At 39.4% G+C, this 16,072-nt stretch overlaps 1 protein-coding gene across 1 annotated transcript in view; it reads left to right on the top strand.

Annotated features, from left to right (window-relative positions):
* Positions 1-252: 252 nt before the first annotated feature.
* LOC102776928 (uncharacterized) overlaps positions 253-16,072 on the top strand; it is a 32,498-nt gene continuing 16,678 nt past the window's right edge. Inside the window, exons 1-4 of the mRNA XM_087833557.1 lie at positions 253-452; positions 13,947-14,413; positions 14,614-14,784; positions 14,913-14,974. Of these exons, the coding sequence (XP_087689683.1) occupies positions 14,123-14,413; positions 14,614-14,784; positions 14,913-14,974 (524 nt within the window). The 5' untranslated portion in view covers positions 253-452; positions 13,947-14,122. The remainder of the gene's footprint in view (positions 453-13,946; positions 14,414-14,613; positions 14,785-14,912; positions 14,975-16,072) is intronic.

Below are 16,072 nucleotides of genomic sequence, written 5' to 3' on the forward strand. Positions count from 1 at the left end.
AGAAAATCCAGTCATATGGCAGTATAAATGAGCCTTAAGTAGTAATGAACTACCAAAGGTGAACTCACTGAAAAAAGCTGTCACCCAGTGTGCTGCTTAACACTGATATGATGTGTTTTTATTTATTTTTCATAAATAAACATAACCATGAGAAGGGAAGCCTGACTGTTTGCCAAGGGAGGGGCTGTTTGAGCTTATCTGAGCTGCACACACACGCGCACCAGAGACAGCGCTTTTCCTTTCACCTGAGTAAACACGCATGCGCAGCGTTCGGGATTCCTACCTCCTTTTTCCTCTCTCCCTGCCTCTGTCAGTCCAGAACTTGGCTGCAAGCAGCACGCTTCATGTGGATGCGACCGGGATCAGTTGACATCGCTTTGCTGTATATTTGGTCATTTTTTAAACGGGGCTTTTGCATAGGAGCCGCAGCGCCGCTGAGTACGCGCAGTGGGGTGAGTTATATTAACAGAAAACGAACCGCTGGTTTATAACTAACTAAATTGATTTTAGTTTGCCAGAAATGTAACTTCAGAGCTGAATATAAGTTATCTGACAGACTAACGAGCTGTTTAATAGGGGGGCGCTTTGCGCTAACCAGACTACATGCAAATTTCTGTAAATTCTTGGATCAACACAAACAACCAGCGGCGTAATATTCCTATAATGATTAATTAAGTGGTGTTCAAACTTGACAGTGTTTCGGCATGGTTCATGTGATACTCACACTGACATTAATGTTTTTAATCTGATATTCACACCTTCACACCAATCATTTGGAGCAGGTGTAAAACTGTGTGAATAGCAGCTTTCCATTAAAATACATGTTACCTCACAGGGAAGTCAAAGTCCTGCACAGTTACGGTGTCCTGTGCCTTCACAGAGACATTGTTCAGTCAGCTGATGAAATGTGGAAAAATGCAGACCTGTTATTGAAACGGAACTTTCCCCCCTCAGGCTGTTCATCCTGTGTTTGAAATGCAGGGTTCATTAAATCTAATCCTCCCACCTTAGCATTAAACTGGGCTGCTTGTGACCATAAACTAAAACGACCCCCGGTTTCGAGGTATACCGGTGGCTGGTGAGATTCTTTGGACTGAGCTTTTATTGGGGTTTCCCGGTATTCTGCTGTGCAGTGAGATTTCTGGAATATTTATTATGTTTGTGCTTTTAGTATCCTTGATAAGTTGATTGTTGGTCTACTGTACAGAGATACTGCCTTTGCTGTGGTATTGGTGCAGTATTTAGAGTGTTTTCTGCAGTGTACTTGTGGTGCTTATGTCCCATAATATTTCTATAATGGTGCTTTAGTGACAGTGAGGTTAAAGTGCTGCTGTTTCTTAGGACAAAATTGCTCGGATACAAGAATACTTTAGCCCTACTTCAGTACTTCTAGTAGATCCAAAGCAGTCATTGTTGGAGTCATAGCTGCTGTGACAGATTGGTGCTTGTTGGTGCTTTTCCATGAGTGCTGTCACACTTTAATACAGTGAAATGCAGTCTGCTGTGGCTCTGGCTGCTTTCATTAATCATTAAACTGTTTTTTGTGTGATTAATTGTCTAGAACATGCCTTCAGATCCTTTTCTGTCCTTCATTCGATGGTTTTCTCTGAGGAAATAGACAAACTCAGCAGCGCATGTTTTAAATATATATCAGAAATGTTCATTTTTATAGCTGCTTCTAAATCATTGCCTATCACATCAATGCATCTACCAAGCACTGGTATATAAAGAAAACCTCTCCAATTTATATATTAATACAAAAAATGAAACAGAAAAATCAGTTTTTAAGTCTTTAGTTTTCTTTAATTATTTTTTTAAACGACTATGTTACTTTTAGTTTATCTACTTTTTATAAGATTTCAGTAAACCAGACTACATTCAGAAATCTGTGAATTTAATCTTTTGTTATATAACAACTTGTGCCACCTGATTTTTGACCTTGCTTTACACTAAACTGAGTCTTCTATAATATTCAAAATAGGAGGTTTATTTTTATTTTGTAAGATTGTCTGTTTTTCTTTTGGTATTTATTGTGGTCTGAATGAAATGGTACCACTTCTAATAAACGAGCTTCGTCTTTTTAGGAGATATGTTTCAATATGCTTCCGTTTAATTTGCTGCGTAGCGGTGCACACAGATTACAGCTTTGATTTATTTTGGATTCAGCACAGTCTCATGGTCAGATCTGCACCCTTGAAACCACCAAGCAGTTTTAAAATGTGTCAGAAAGTTTCTTTGAATTTCTAAGAACCTGTCCAACCTCTGTGTGATTACTGTAAACACATCATTAATGTGAAGGTGCAGGGCTGTGAAAAAGGATTTGTTAGCTTCTCATTTCTTCGCTTTTTGCACATTTGATATGCCTTGAACATTTTTTAATATTAAACAACAATGAGTAGTAAATACAAATGATGATTTCCTTTATTGGGGGAAAAATGATCCAAACTTACCTGTTGGTAGGTGATGATCTAAAATATTTAAGTAAAAAAATATGCACAAACATAACAAATCAATAGATTTAATTCACAGCACTGTGCATTACATCCTGTCTTGTCCTTTTATCTGGATAATTTGTGTCCAGCAGACAAACAGCTGGTTCTCTGACCGAGCCTCCCCGCAGACTGTGGCCAGGCCTCGTTGCTCTCTCTGCGGGTTATGCGTTCTGCCTGACCCCCTGACCTGCCCGGAGCTCCGGTGACGACACCACCGGGTGACATTTAACAAACGGGTTTCTGTTTGTCACCGTATGTCCCCGTCGCCGCGGTAACCCCAGAGGCGAGGGATGCTCAGCCAGCTCTTTGCTTTGCTTGACCCTCCCTGACTGTAAAACACAGCGGTAAAGCTCTTCCTCAGATAAAGAAAGCAACCATCAGCCCATCAGCAGAGCCGTGAAAGAGATTCTCTTTTGTTAAAGCATTTTTTTCCTATTGCTTTGTTTTTGTTTTTGGCACAACGGAGCTCCAACCCACAGCCAGAAGTGGAGCGTTTTTCATGCTAATGCTCTTTAAAAGCAGCTCAGATTCCTTTCTGAGACTCATCAGTGTGGGGGGTCCTTCTTCACCCCCCTCACAGCCATACAAACACATGTGTTTACTGTTGTTTCCTGGCTCAATGAGACAGAGGCCTTCTGCTCATCAGCAGGTTTTACTGGGGTTTCCACGGTGACTAAGAGCGAGTCTTTGTGGCGGGTCTGCTGCGCGCTCTGAAATCATTTGTGTCCTGTTTTATAGTAACTGATCACTTCTCCTGTTGTAATGCCATTAGCTTGTTAATTGGATGTTGGACAAGTAAGGGTGATCATTTCTAAAAATACGTTGGTGGTTTCTGTGTTATATGTACTGGTAATTCTTTTGCAGATTCTCGAATGGTTTACGTATTTATGGATGCTTTTTTAGTTAAACTTTTGGTTATTTATTGGATGCTAGCAGCGATGTGTCTGTGATGTTTGAGGACTTTATTTCTAAAGAGAGAGTAGCATTGTGTTTGCAGGGCGACGATGGCGGGAACGCAACATATAAGGAAATCAAGGGAATTTATATTTATAATTTGTTATCATATAAGTGTATATATACATGCATCATTATAGATTTATGGTTAGTGTCCAAGTATTTAAAAGTGGTTTCAGTGAAAAATGATGGCTCATTTTTACGAGTACATTCTTGGACAGTTTGTTCTTCTACTTCTGAAACACTTCCTCAACACTTTTGGACTCGGTGGTTTCGGGAGGGCTTCAAATTCTCTTCTTCAACCCTGAACCTCATATATTTAGTGTGACAGCGCAGTACGCCGACCTGCTGCTGTAATCCTCAAACTGAGGCGTTAGATCTGTCAGTGCTGGAGAAAGTGTGGGAGCTAATCTGTCAGACTGCTGAGCAACAACCAGCCTGTAAACCTACAGAAATCACAGGAGGGAGGACAAAACGTATGTATTTAAAGCCTGCTGTGACTCACATGTTACAGTCTGGAGCAGTTTCCCCTCCATCTTCTGTTTAATTTAGCCCTCAGAGCTGTGGCAACAGCTTCACAATGATGCTGTCAGCTTGCTCATCACACTGTACCAACAGCCTGTAATTATTTCAATATGTTTTTTATCTTTTTTTATCTCTGTGATTGTCATTACATCGGCTTCTTCAGTCCACAGGCACGCAGAGCCGAGAGGAATTTGGCTTTCTTTAATAATCAGAAACAACTCTGTGCCTACAAATTAAACCTATTTATATTGCGTTTTTTAGCAAGTCAATTTGCTCGATTTTCACATTAAAGGTGTGTTTAAAAAATAATAATAATTGCAGAGGCATCAATAAAAGTTTCTCTGAGGAAGAATTTAGTTAATCAGTATAAATCTGAAATGGCGAACAGCAACTGGAGTACTATTATATAGGCTAACTTTTTATAGATGTTATAATTAGAAAGGCTATAATTGTGAAAACTGCTTTTTAATCATTTGTCAGTAAAATCAGGAGTTTTGTAGGTAAACAAAATTGTAACATTATGTCTTTAAATCACCTGAAAATGACACAACAGCAGAGATGATCAAACATTTTTTTGCTAGTGATTTAAAAAAAAATGTTAACATCAACTACTAATAAAATAAAAATAAATAAACGCATACATAAGCTGTCAGTTTGTGCACAAATAACAAATAATGCAATAATCTAATTAAAAATATCAATAAAATCAAGTTAAATCAGACGATCTTGCTGGATTCAGAATTAGCACCAAGCTAAACGTGGTTAGCATAACATAAACAGGCAGGTGTACAGTAAATTGCATTATTGAACAATTGCATGAAGGTGAAAATGTGGGGAAAAAGTCATCCGTGATGGTGCTATGATCCACTTGTCGAGCAAAACGTGGAGTGAAACCAGAAGAGATGGCCTCTATAAATGCATCACCTGCAGAAACTCAGGCAGACGTGCAGATTTTCATGTGCAGACATTCGGCTTTATTGGAAACTCTCTGAGCTCAGCCTCGGTGTCAAACCACCGGGGGATTAGAGCGCCTCATTTGTCACGATTCCTTCAGCAAACCAGCACTTATTTTGTCCATTCTCACAAACACTTCACATTAAGATGTCAGTGAGATATTTTTTCCACAGAATAGCTGAAAAAACAAAAAAACCTTTGCGTTTTGGAACAAAATAACTCCTGATATTAAAGTCTCATCTGCCTTTTTTCTGAGATCTGTGTCAGACTGGAACTACATCCCTGCACATTTACTGGCCTTAAACTCTTATCCAGTTTGACAGAGTTGGAAATGTTCTGTCCTTCATCAGTCACACACATTTGCCATGTTTAAGGTTATTAATTTGTGTGTCCATCGATCCAGATCGACTTCCTCCCCCTATAACCACACAGGACACTTAGTTGGTTTGCTTCTCTGCTGTTTATTAGAACAACTAGAGGATGTTTTCACTACTTCACCCTGAAACATAAGGGCTTAGCATGACTGTGTTAAGCTAACACTGTTACAGCAACAGTGCTAACCACTGTTCCCCAAGCTAGTATGACTGGGACGGCGGAGCAGTGGTTAGCACGGCGGAGCAGTGGTTAGCACTGCTTGCTCTGTGGTCAGCACCCCACAGAAAGAAGGTCCTGGGCTCTTTCTGTGTGGAGTTTACAGGTTGTCACCGTGTTAGCGTGGGTTCTCTCCGAGTACGCCGGCTTCCTCCCAGACTCCAAAGACATGTCGTTAGTCAAGTTAGGTTAATTGGCGATTCTAATTTACCCATAGGTGTGAATGTGAGTGTGAATGGTTGTGTCTCTCTGTGTTAGCCCTGCAACAGAATAGCCACCTGTCCAGAGTGTACCCTGCCTCTTGCCCTATAGCTGGGATAGGCTCTGATAAGGATAAGCGGGTGAATGCATGGATGGAAAACAAAGGAATTTTCTACAAATGCAATTATATGTATCAACACCGAAACGTTCATTAAAGTTAGGCTAACCTTAAAAAAAGTAAACAATATATCAGTACAACTGTACTTCCAGTTAGTATCTGTGGAAAAGCTAAAATCTAGGATTGGATAAGTGGAAGAGAATGGATGGATGCATTAACATGACTGCTGACTGTATCCAGCGAGCAGTGGTTTTGAGAGCTATCTTTATAAGAGACACACTTAAGGTGTGTAGCTTTTCACATGTTCATAAAGTTTACAGTCGCTGCAGTGAGTTAAACAGCTCAGTGTGCAGCGTGTGGCTGTTATCTGAACGCAGCTGCATGAACCTGACGGACAACAAAGTTTAATTTGATATTTTAATCTAAGGATGTTGGAGACAGTGACGCTCTGGCGTCCATCCTGATGATCTCGGTGTCATCATCTGCTGGCTATTAATAACTCGTTAAATGGCGTGAGTCACTGTGAATTAGTCACCACCAGCACTGTGTGTGTGCGCGTGTGTGTGTGTCTGAGCATTTTAGTTCATGTTATTTGTTCAGTTAAATGTTTGCATGCTCTCTTTCTTTTGTTCATCTGTTCTGTGACAGAGGGGAGGTCAGATGAATTTGTGTAAATATTTGTCACTGCATTATTTTGCAGACAGGTTTGTGGGAACTTTTGTGTGTCTTTGTGTATCCGTGTTTTACCGTAGACTTGCACTGCCGTTTAGGCCTCCCAGCTTGCCTGCATATCTTTTCCAATGTAAGTCAGTGACTCTCATTCAGAAGTCATAGCGGGAACTGTTATGATGATGAGTTATTACAGAAGTCATTTAGTGTTTTATTACCTCACTTCAAGTATAAACTGCAGTCTTTTAATATTCTCAAAGACCCCCCATGCGTAGGCACAGCGGCAGGCCAACAGCTGTCAGCAAATCCATTTTCAGATCCCAGACTTTAAAACGAGAAGAGCGAGTTGAGGTGCCTTTAATGTCGGCTCCAACACCACTGCACTCAACAAGTGTTTAGTGGTCTAACGAGTAAACGCAAACACATTTATGCTGCTCTTCTTCCTGATTCTACACATGTTGAACATTTTCTTCATGGCAACTTGCACTATTGCGTTTTAAGCAGCCTTTATTAAATAGATAGATGCATCTATCTAAGGGCTTAGCACAAACTCAGTTCAACGATTGGAGAAAAGATCCTCAAATCCTTAAATGTTCTAAAACCCCCCAAATTATGAATGTTGTTTAATCAAAGTCTGTTGGATCACAGAAAGGGACAGTAGGGATACCTCAGCATATCATAGAGAATAACAATTAAACTCGTGGGCAATGAAGGAGGCCGGGAGTTTGCTCCCAGAGACATTTCTGCGTCTCCTTTGTTTGACTGTGACACTGAGCAGCCTTTAAAGTTTCACTGCTCTCATGCAGCTGCCACGCCAGAATTAAACAGCAGCTCTGAGAGTGGAAGAACAAACACAAACTCACGAGCTTAAAGACGTACTACGACATATACAATATACTTTATCTGTAGTTCTTTGTGGATCTCTTTCACCTCCCCTCTGATGATTTCTTTGACTGGAGTAGGCGTGGCTCATCAGTCCATTTAGACCAGAAGAAGAAATAATGCATCACATGAAAGGCAGGCCCGTCTTTTGTGAGCACGCTCAGAGCCTGGTGCAGGAAGTCTGGGTTAGCGAGAAGCTCTGTTGTGGTGCTCAGCTGTGCGCGGCCGTGTCGAGCTTCATAGTACACACAAGATTGCAAATACAGTTCTCTATGTTTGCCTCACGGGCACTAACATGACCACACTAGACTCTTTAAATACAGACGCAAGTACTCTTATATTGCACTTGAATCTAAAATTGTCAAAATTGTGAATGAAGTCTGGTGCTGTTTCAGGAGACGTTTGACACTACGAGTTGAGACAAAGTCCAGCTGGACGACTTTTGCTGCTTAAATGATGAGTTTAAGTTTTCAGTGTGTGACCAGTGAGGTTAATTGTTAGCCACATCCAGACCGCCCCGTTCCACCAGCTCTCTGCTTATTATTCACTCAGATGTCGTCTCTGTACTCTGATGTGACCAAAGCAGTGAGTTACTCGTCGGGAAATCATTAGATGAAGAAAAAAAGGAGGAGGAGAGATTTTTCATGGTGGATCAGAGTCTCTGTCAGTTACTCATTCACACTTTGTCTGAGCCGAGCTCTCTCTCTCTGCTTCGGTATTGAGGTCAAGCCGACTCTACTGGAATCTGGAGCAAATGCTAGAGCTGGATGTATGGAAAGATCATAAGTGGGTCAGCCGAGAATGGCAAACTAAGAAGGAGCGTGCAGCCACTAGAAGGGTTTTCTGAATGAGTGCGCTTCACTCACGCAGTGGATCTCCCAGCTTTCGATAGCACCTGGGGCCATTGGTGCGGATTTAAAGTAAGGCTTTTTATAGCCATTATTAAATAACCATTACACAGGCTGACTCAGGTTCATGTTCCCCAGAGGATGAGCCCCATACTGACCTTTCTCCAGTGCCACGATGGGGTTCACACTTGTGATTTTTATTCAAATAAATTTGTATATAAAACATTTAGACACTAAATGTAAATTGGGCAATGCTTTCATCACTCAGATCACCTCCTGCACAACTTTTTAATCTTCTTGTTTATTTATTTATTTTTTGTTCCTGGATTTATTTTTGGCTCGTTTTGTGTTCTTTTAAATTTACATTTTTCAGTTTGTTTCATTTTGTGAGTGATTTGTTTCTCTTTTTGCATTTTATTGTTTATTGTTGTTATTAATATTTTGGGTTTTTTGGGGGGGATTTATTTGATTACTTTGTTGCTGTTTTTGTTTATTTTCAGTTATATTGTCACCTTGTTGCTATTTTATGTCTCTTTTGTTTATTTGTTTTTTAAAAATATATCTGTGGATAATTTTTGTCTCTTTGTGGCTGTTTTGTCTTTTTTGTTTCTTAGCAGCCTTTTTCCATGTCTTTGTCTCTGTACATTTAGTTTTTCTTTTTTGTAGCTGTTTGAGGATTGTTATTGCTGTTTTTCGGCATGTTTTTGTATCACAGTCACCTATTGTTACCTGCCATGGTGACCTATGTTTGTTTATTTCTGACATTTTACTTTTTATGGGTGATTTTGTGTCTCTTTGTGGTTGTTTTGATCAGCTGTGGGTCTTTTTTCTTTATGTGCATTTTTTTTTTGTTTTCATTGTTTTCATTTTTTTAAAATCAGCTTGTGGCTGTTTTTTTTTTTTTATCCATTTGTCTGAATCTTCTTCTTTTTGTGCATTGCTGTTTTTGTGCATGTCTTTGAGGTATTATACTATTTGTTGGGCTATGCTAACGCTTTGTGGTCTTTAAGTCACTTTGTTTCTGTGACTTTTATTTTTTTGTGAATTTTTTCTGCTACCTTTTGGGTAGTTTGTGTTCATTTATTGCTTTTTGTGTCTATTTGTTAATGTTTTCTGTATCATTGTTAAACATTTTGGGTTTTTTGGTCATTTTGCATCTGTTTGTAGCTTTTTTGTGGACTGTTGTAGTTCTTTGCATGTTGCTATATTTCCTGTTGGTAGTTTCCTGTTCTTGTTACTGCAGTTGGTCTTTATGGCTTTTTAATGCCACGTTAAAGTCATGTTTTTGTTTCGTTGTCATCCATTTACATTTTGTGTTTTTTCCGCGCTTTCTTTATCTCTGGAGCTGTTCTGCTCTTATTTTTGTTGATTTGTGTGAGTGTGGCCATTCTTGTTTGTACTTTTGTGGCTCCTCCTCTACCGCACAACCCCATTGTCCAATTAGAAACCTTCATGAGAACCAGGTCAACACTTTGGCATTTTTGCATTTTGAGTTACGTGTTTGGACATCATCATTACTAACATTTTAAATCAACTGCCTGAAACTGTTTAAAGAAAGTTTTGTTTGTGGTCCTTTGAGGATGAAGAGATGCGAGAGAGAAAAAACAGATCTCAGGGTGTTCAGGAGAAAAGGATAATGTATGTGTAGTTTTAACACACGTGCACATCGTGACCTAAATGTGTTCTCTGCCAAGTATACAAACTGTCATTGTTTGTGTTACCATGACAATCAGCAATACTATGACTAGTTGCCACAGCCATGCATGCCGACTCAAACCCTCATGCGTCTACAACTGAAAAACACTAACGACACCAAATAAGTAAAGCAAAGCCAGCACATCACGTTTTTACTGGAAAGTTTGCTGCTCACAGAAACATTAGTTTCTTAATAATTTTTGTTCATTTGTGGGTTTCATTTATTTATTTGATTTTATTACATTTATAAAATGTTATTAGATTTAATTTATTAAGATTAATAAATACATTTTCATTTGTGAAATGAATTTTAATAAAATAATAATCAAAATATAAATGTTTTTAAAATACAAGATATGCTCTAAGAAAACAAATAAAACAAACAACTAACTTAATATCCCTTAATCCCTTAATATATCCCTTAATATAACTTAATATTAAATAGAGATTAAAGAAAATATTTTTCTCACTTTTGAGTAATTGTAAACATTTGCACACAATCAACATAAATGACTAAAGAAATTTGGCTGAAAAACAATGTGAGATTAACTTACGTAACACACTCATCTCTAATTCAACAGCAGGAAGTGTGTATCTCTGTCGACATGTATCCAGAACTTCACACTGGGGAATCTTGTATGTATTGAATAATTCATTCGTGGGTTTCCTGCCGCTGGCTGTCAAAAACGCCAAAGGAGTTGTTATTAGAAAAACTGCAATTAACAATGTTCTTCATCATGGTGAGTAAGAGTTACATTAACCATGAAGTTTTCTACTGAGTCCTGAGAGGAATAAACATCTAAACCAGAATTCACCGTAGTTTATTCAATAACTGTTATTTCACTCAAAACCACAAATGTCAATAGAGGATTAAAAAAGAAAATGTGGGCTCGATCCTTAGTGTCTAAATGAATGCTAAACCTAGGCTTTGCATCAATCCTTCTACAGTAAAAGAACAACAAAGGTCCAGTGCCGTGATGATAATCAGGTGAACAGAACAGTTAGCGGGATTCCTGCTTTGGAGAGAGGTCCACTCAGTAATTGTGATATTTTACTCAAATTCAAAAATTTCAATCTTATTTTATTGCTAGGAAAGTTAGACAATCATCTAAACTAAACGATTCATCCTCCTTAGAGGAATTCGATTTTACAGCAATCCGTTTCCAGTAACATATCCTGAGATACTTTGGTGGTTTTGATTGCAATAAATCCCACGATGATGGTAGACATGTTGAGGACCAAAGTTTAATAGTTAAGCAGCACATGACAACATTATGGTGGTGCTACAGAAAAACAAAGAGAATTAATAAAATCAGTAGGATTGATATGCTGGAGAATGTGAATGTCTCATCCATATTCAGTGCTATCCATTTAACAGTTGTAGAGATATTCCACTCAAAACCACAAATGTTAATCCAGGGGGGAGATACTGCTGGAGGAAAGATCAGAGATCAAGTCAGTCATTAGGATTCACCCTCTGGGGAACATGAACGTCTAAGCCAGATTGTACAGCAATCCATCTACAGCATTAGTTCAACTGAAACAAGAATAATCCTGTTCATGGTGGTCCTAGGAATAAAAGGCAGTGGGAGGAAAAAAAAGTCAAGAAGATTCATCCTCTGAGGAGCGTGTATATCTAAAACGCATTCAATTAAATTTTATTTATATAGCATCAAACCTTAGTTATGTCACTCAAACCCCAAAAGCCAGCAGGATTCATCCTCTGGGGGACTTCAATGTCTGAACCAGACTCTACGAAAATCCATTTATTAGATAGGTCACGATACATTCAATATTCATTTTCTAAGTGTGCCTTTGTACAGCAGATGATTTGACATCCAGGTGAGCCTGGTGATGTTTGAAGAGGGAATGAAATGTGTGTTAACCCTCTCGAGGCAGGCGTTGCCGATTTGCAACGGTTAAAAACTAACAACCTGATTACCCCACATACATATTTTATGAGTTTTTTTTACTCAGAAGTACCACTGCAGGACTTGGTTGTGCATTAGCAACAAAAAGTTTAATTTGAGCCTGAGAGGGTTAAGAAGAGAAGGAGAACTGCTGGAGGTGTTTAATTGTTTGAAAAACAAACACAACAGGTTTCAATGGAGGAAGAAGGCTTGCACAAAAACGGTAGACACACATACATGACTCAAAAGCAAATGTTTAACTTTATAAATGTTTAATTGCTTTTCATGTAAATATACTCGCACACCCACAGTATGAATAATACAGATGAATGTCAGTATGAGACCAACATGCTCATTTTTCTCTCTGCAGCAGCTTTTTACATTTTGCATTCCAGTGAACACGATTTCTCCTATGATTCCTATTAGTTCTATCACAGTGACACTGTTTGTCGATTATTGTCATACCAAATATAAAAATGCTCTCAGCGGTTTTCTGTCTTAATTACCCAATACAAAGAAAAAAGTAATTTTCTTATAGTCGACATGCATCCTAAAATTTCAGATATTTCCTTCAACAGTTGGTGGAGAGTTAAAAAACCTTATATTGGACTTGGAGTTGATTGTGTAATGTGGGTAATGTTTATCTGTGTGTATCTTTTTGCTTAGCTCTTTGGCTATGTAAAGAGAAAGATTATAGAAATTATAGAGATTATAGAAATTCAGCTACAGGCAGACCTTGAAAATATAAAATAACAGGCATAGCTCTATCACATTGGCACTACATGGAGGTCAAACACTGGTTTATTTGAAAAGTTATCATGAACAGGAAAGAGAACATCAGCTGAGATTATTGTAAAAAGGAAGAAGTGCAAAAAAATTGTCAAAGGTCAAGAAACGGTAGCTTCAGAAACACAGACCCAGAGAACAGCTAGTGTCTCCTTCAGTGGTAGCGAGTGGTTGTTAGAGCTTGCTGGTTGTCACTTGTTTCATTCAGTCGTAAAGCACCAAAAACATACCTGTCACTGGGGTCAAAGGAGCTTGCAAAGAAAAGCGTCTGGACTTCTTTAAGTTACTTGAAGACGTTTCACCTCTCATCCGAGAAGCTTCTTCAGTTCTAAGGTCAAATGGTGGAGAGTCCCAGATATAAACCTAGTGGGAGTATCCCCCCACAGAGGGACAAAAGGACCCCCTGATGATCCTCTAATCGTCATACCTACATACATACATATCTAATCCTCCACCATTTGACCTTAGAACTGAAGAAGCTTCTCGGATGAGAGGTGAAACGTCTTCAAGTAACTTAAAGAAGGTCCAGACGCTTTTCTTTGCAAGCTCCTTTTACTACGATGACCTGGATGACTGAGAACCTTCACAGACACATACCTGTCATTGCTTTAGTCAAAAGCCAATACAAGTTGCTAACTTGTCTGCAAATGCTTGCCAACCTCTACTTTGAAAACCACTCTGTTTCTGTTTTATTTATTTTTTGCTGTTTGGTAAATAGTTGGTGAGTAATTCCAGACAAGTCATCGTCTTCCAATGCATAAAAAATGCCACTGCAGCAATCCTCTGAGAGTCGAGTCGAAAGCACCTTTCAGCAACCATTAGCCAAACAGCTGGGGAATACATATTTTTGCCAGAGGGTTATTGGCCGGTCTCTTTACTTTGTTCTTTTGCAATAACTTGATGAGTTATTGAAGTTTTTCCCATAGAATAAATATAATCATTTGATATCCCCACCTGGCTTTGGATTTGTTTTTTTGATTTGAATTTTGAAGTCTCACCAGTTGTTAGCACGTCGGCTGCTACCATGAGATTTAGTTGGAGCCAGAAGTGGACATGTCTATTGGTACTGTAAGGTTGAAAAATGTAATGCCATCTTCAAATGGCCGTTGGTGGATGGGCAATGAACTGCATTTCTCTAACAAACGTGGAACTGGAACTGCTGCATCTGTAAAATATGTTTTCTACTGTAAACTCAAAATTTGTTTCTGGTTCTCCCTATGGGTCAAAAAGATTTTGTATATTTAGATAGATTTAATAACAAGCTTAGCTTTAAGTGAGAGAATCAGCTAACATTAATTTTCTCCTTTCTTTTGCTTACCAGCATCTTTAGATCTCGTAACCTGACCTTGGTGTCATCCGATGTTGCAAATGCGATGACCCATCTTTATCCTTGTAACTATACCCTTCACAATGGTCAGTTAATCGGCCCACTGATCTTACAGTCTGCCTCCAAACCCACCATCTCCCCTGTCCTCGACTGCCCCATCAGCAGCAGGGATGCATGTGATGGGCAGCGTCTCGCAGGCCAATGGGAGCCAAGATTTCTCTGTCCAACAAGAGGATGTAGCTGTTACCGTGACAATGTCTCTCCCTTCTCCTCCTCGTCCTCCATCGAGGTATGCTGACATAGAAGATAACCAGATGAAATCACCTGACATTCCTCCACCACCTCCCCCACCTCCTCCTCCCCTACTGCCTTTGCCACCAGAGCTTGGACACCCCACTGGTGGGCTGAAGAAGAAAAGGAGGGTGAGGAGTTTTTTCTGGAAAACGATTCCAGAGGAGCAGGTAGAGTTCCTGCTTTACATTTGTCTTAGCACATTGTTTTAACATATATATTTTTAATATATATTACATTGTTTTGCTTAATGGCAAACGTAAATGATGACTCAAGCATGACTAAGCACCTCTCTGAAAACGCTTGAGTCCAAAGAGAAATCGAGCACTTTCATAAAACGGCTATTACATTACTAAAATCTGTCTCTCAGGTAAAGGGACGGCTCAACCTATGGACTCAAGGCCAAGTGAAGCAGAAATATGAGATTGACGCTCAGACTGTCGAAGAGCTGTTCGGCCAGCATGACGGTCAATCAAAAACCCTGGCAACGCCCGCCAGGGGAGGGAAAACCAGCAGCTCATTTAGAGAGACCAAACAGGAGGTGTGTTTTTGATGCAGGGCTGCGTGTGCTGCTGTTTGTTGAAGGCATGGGAGATGGAGTGAAATGTGTGTGACAGTTTCCACCAGGGCTTTGACCTCAGATTGACTCTCTCTCTCTCACACACTCAGGTTTCCATCCTAGACGCTAAGCGAGGGATGAACATTGCAATTTTTCTCAAACAGTTCAAGAGGTAAATAATTTCACTTGATCTTGAGCATGATCACACACACACACACACACACACACACACACACACACACACACACACACACACACACAGTTCTTTAACCCAACACGAAAACATAGAGACAAAGACAAAATGTGTTTTTATGTATTTGGTTGTTCATTGCTGCCTCTGTTTGAATTCCATGATAAGAAGCATCAGAGCATCGGACTGATAATTTCTGACTGAAAGTTATGTCAAGTGGATTAAATTATGATAGGCAAGCTTTCACTTTAAAGGTCACGGATTTGATTCCCAGAGAAAAGAAGAAAAGGAAAGTCATGAACAGGAATGCTAAATCCAGACAGTGTTGTCATGTCGGTGTTTGTTGAGAATGATGTGGGTATGACACAGCATGACTATGACAAAATGACTGTCAGACGGAGATGGGAATTTTATTAGCTGATGGAGTGTCACAAAGCAATGCTGTATTGTAGTGTGTTTCCTCACCATCATCCTGAAGTGTTGAATAAACAAATGTGATGATGTGGGCAGGTTATACTTGATTGAATACACCCTACAGACATGTGACCATATGTCAGATTAGAGGAAAAGACTGACGTATACGGCGATAATACAACAAGGGACGCAAGAGATGAAGCGAGCAAAATGACAACAATCGAATTCAAGTTGACCAAAAAAAGAGATGTAAAATAATAACTTAATGGAATGTGAAGGTTCTCAGTCATCTGGGTCATCGTAGTCTAAGGAGCTTAAAAAAAGTGTCTGGACTTAAGCTTAGTTGAAGTTTTTTTTTTTACCTCTCATCCGAGAAGCTTCTATTGTCTGTCCATCTGCACCTAAAGGATAAAGGTCACTATCTCGAGGATATCAATGTTCACATTTTGGACAGAGAAGACTGTTTGAAAGAGGAGTGAAAGAATTCATTTATGTCCACTGTGAGCGATCATTGTTGAACAGAGGCGGTGGTTTACGACACCAACTGTCTGCCATCTATAATGCAGTTTTGAGTTCCCTTCCCAGACGCCTTAACGCCCACTCACATCCTGGGTCATCTGACCTCAGGAAATCACATGATAGGGTGGGGCCAGGTTTCACAATGAG

This window comes from Neolamprologus brichardi, chromosome 3 (assembly GCF_056152115.1).
Source record: "Neolamprologus brichardi isolate AB-2024 chromosome 3, ASM5615211v1, whole genome shotgun sequence".
NCBI lineage: Eukaryota > Metazoa > Chordata > Actinopteri > Cichliformes > Cichlidae > Neolamprologus > Neolamprologus brichardi.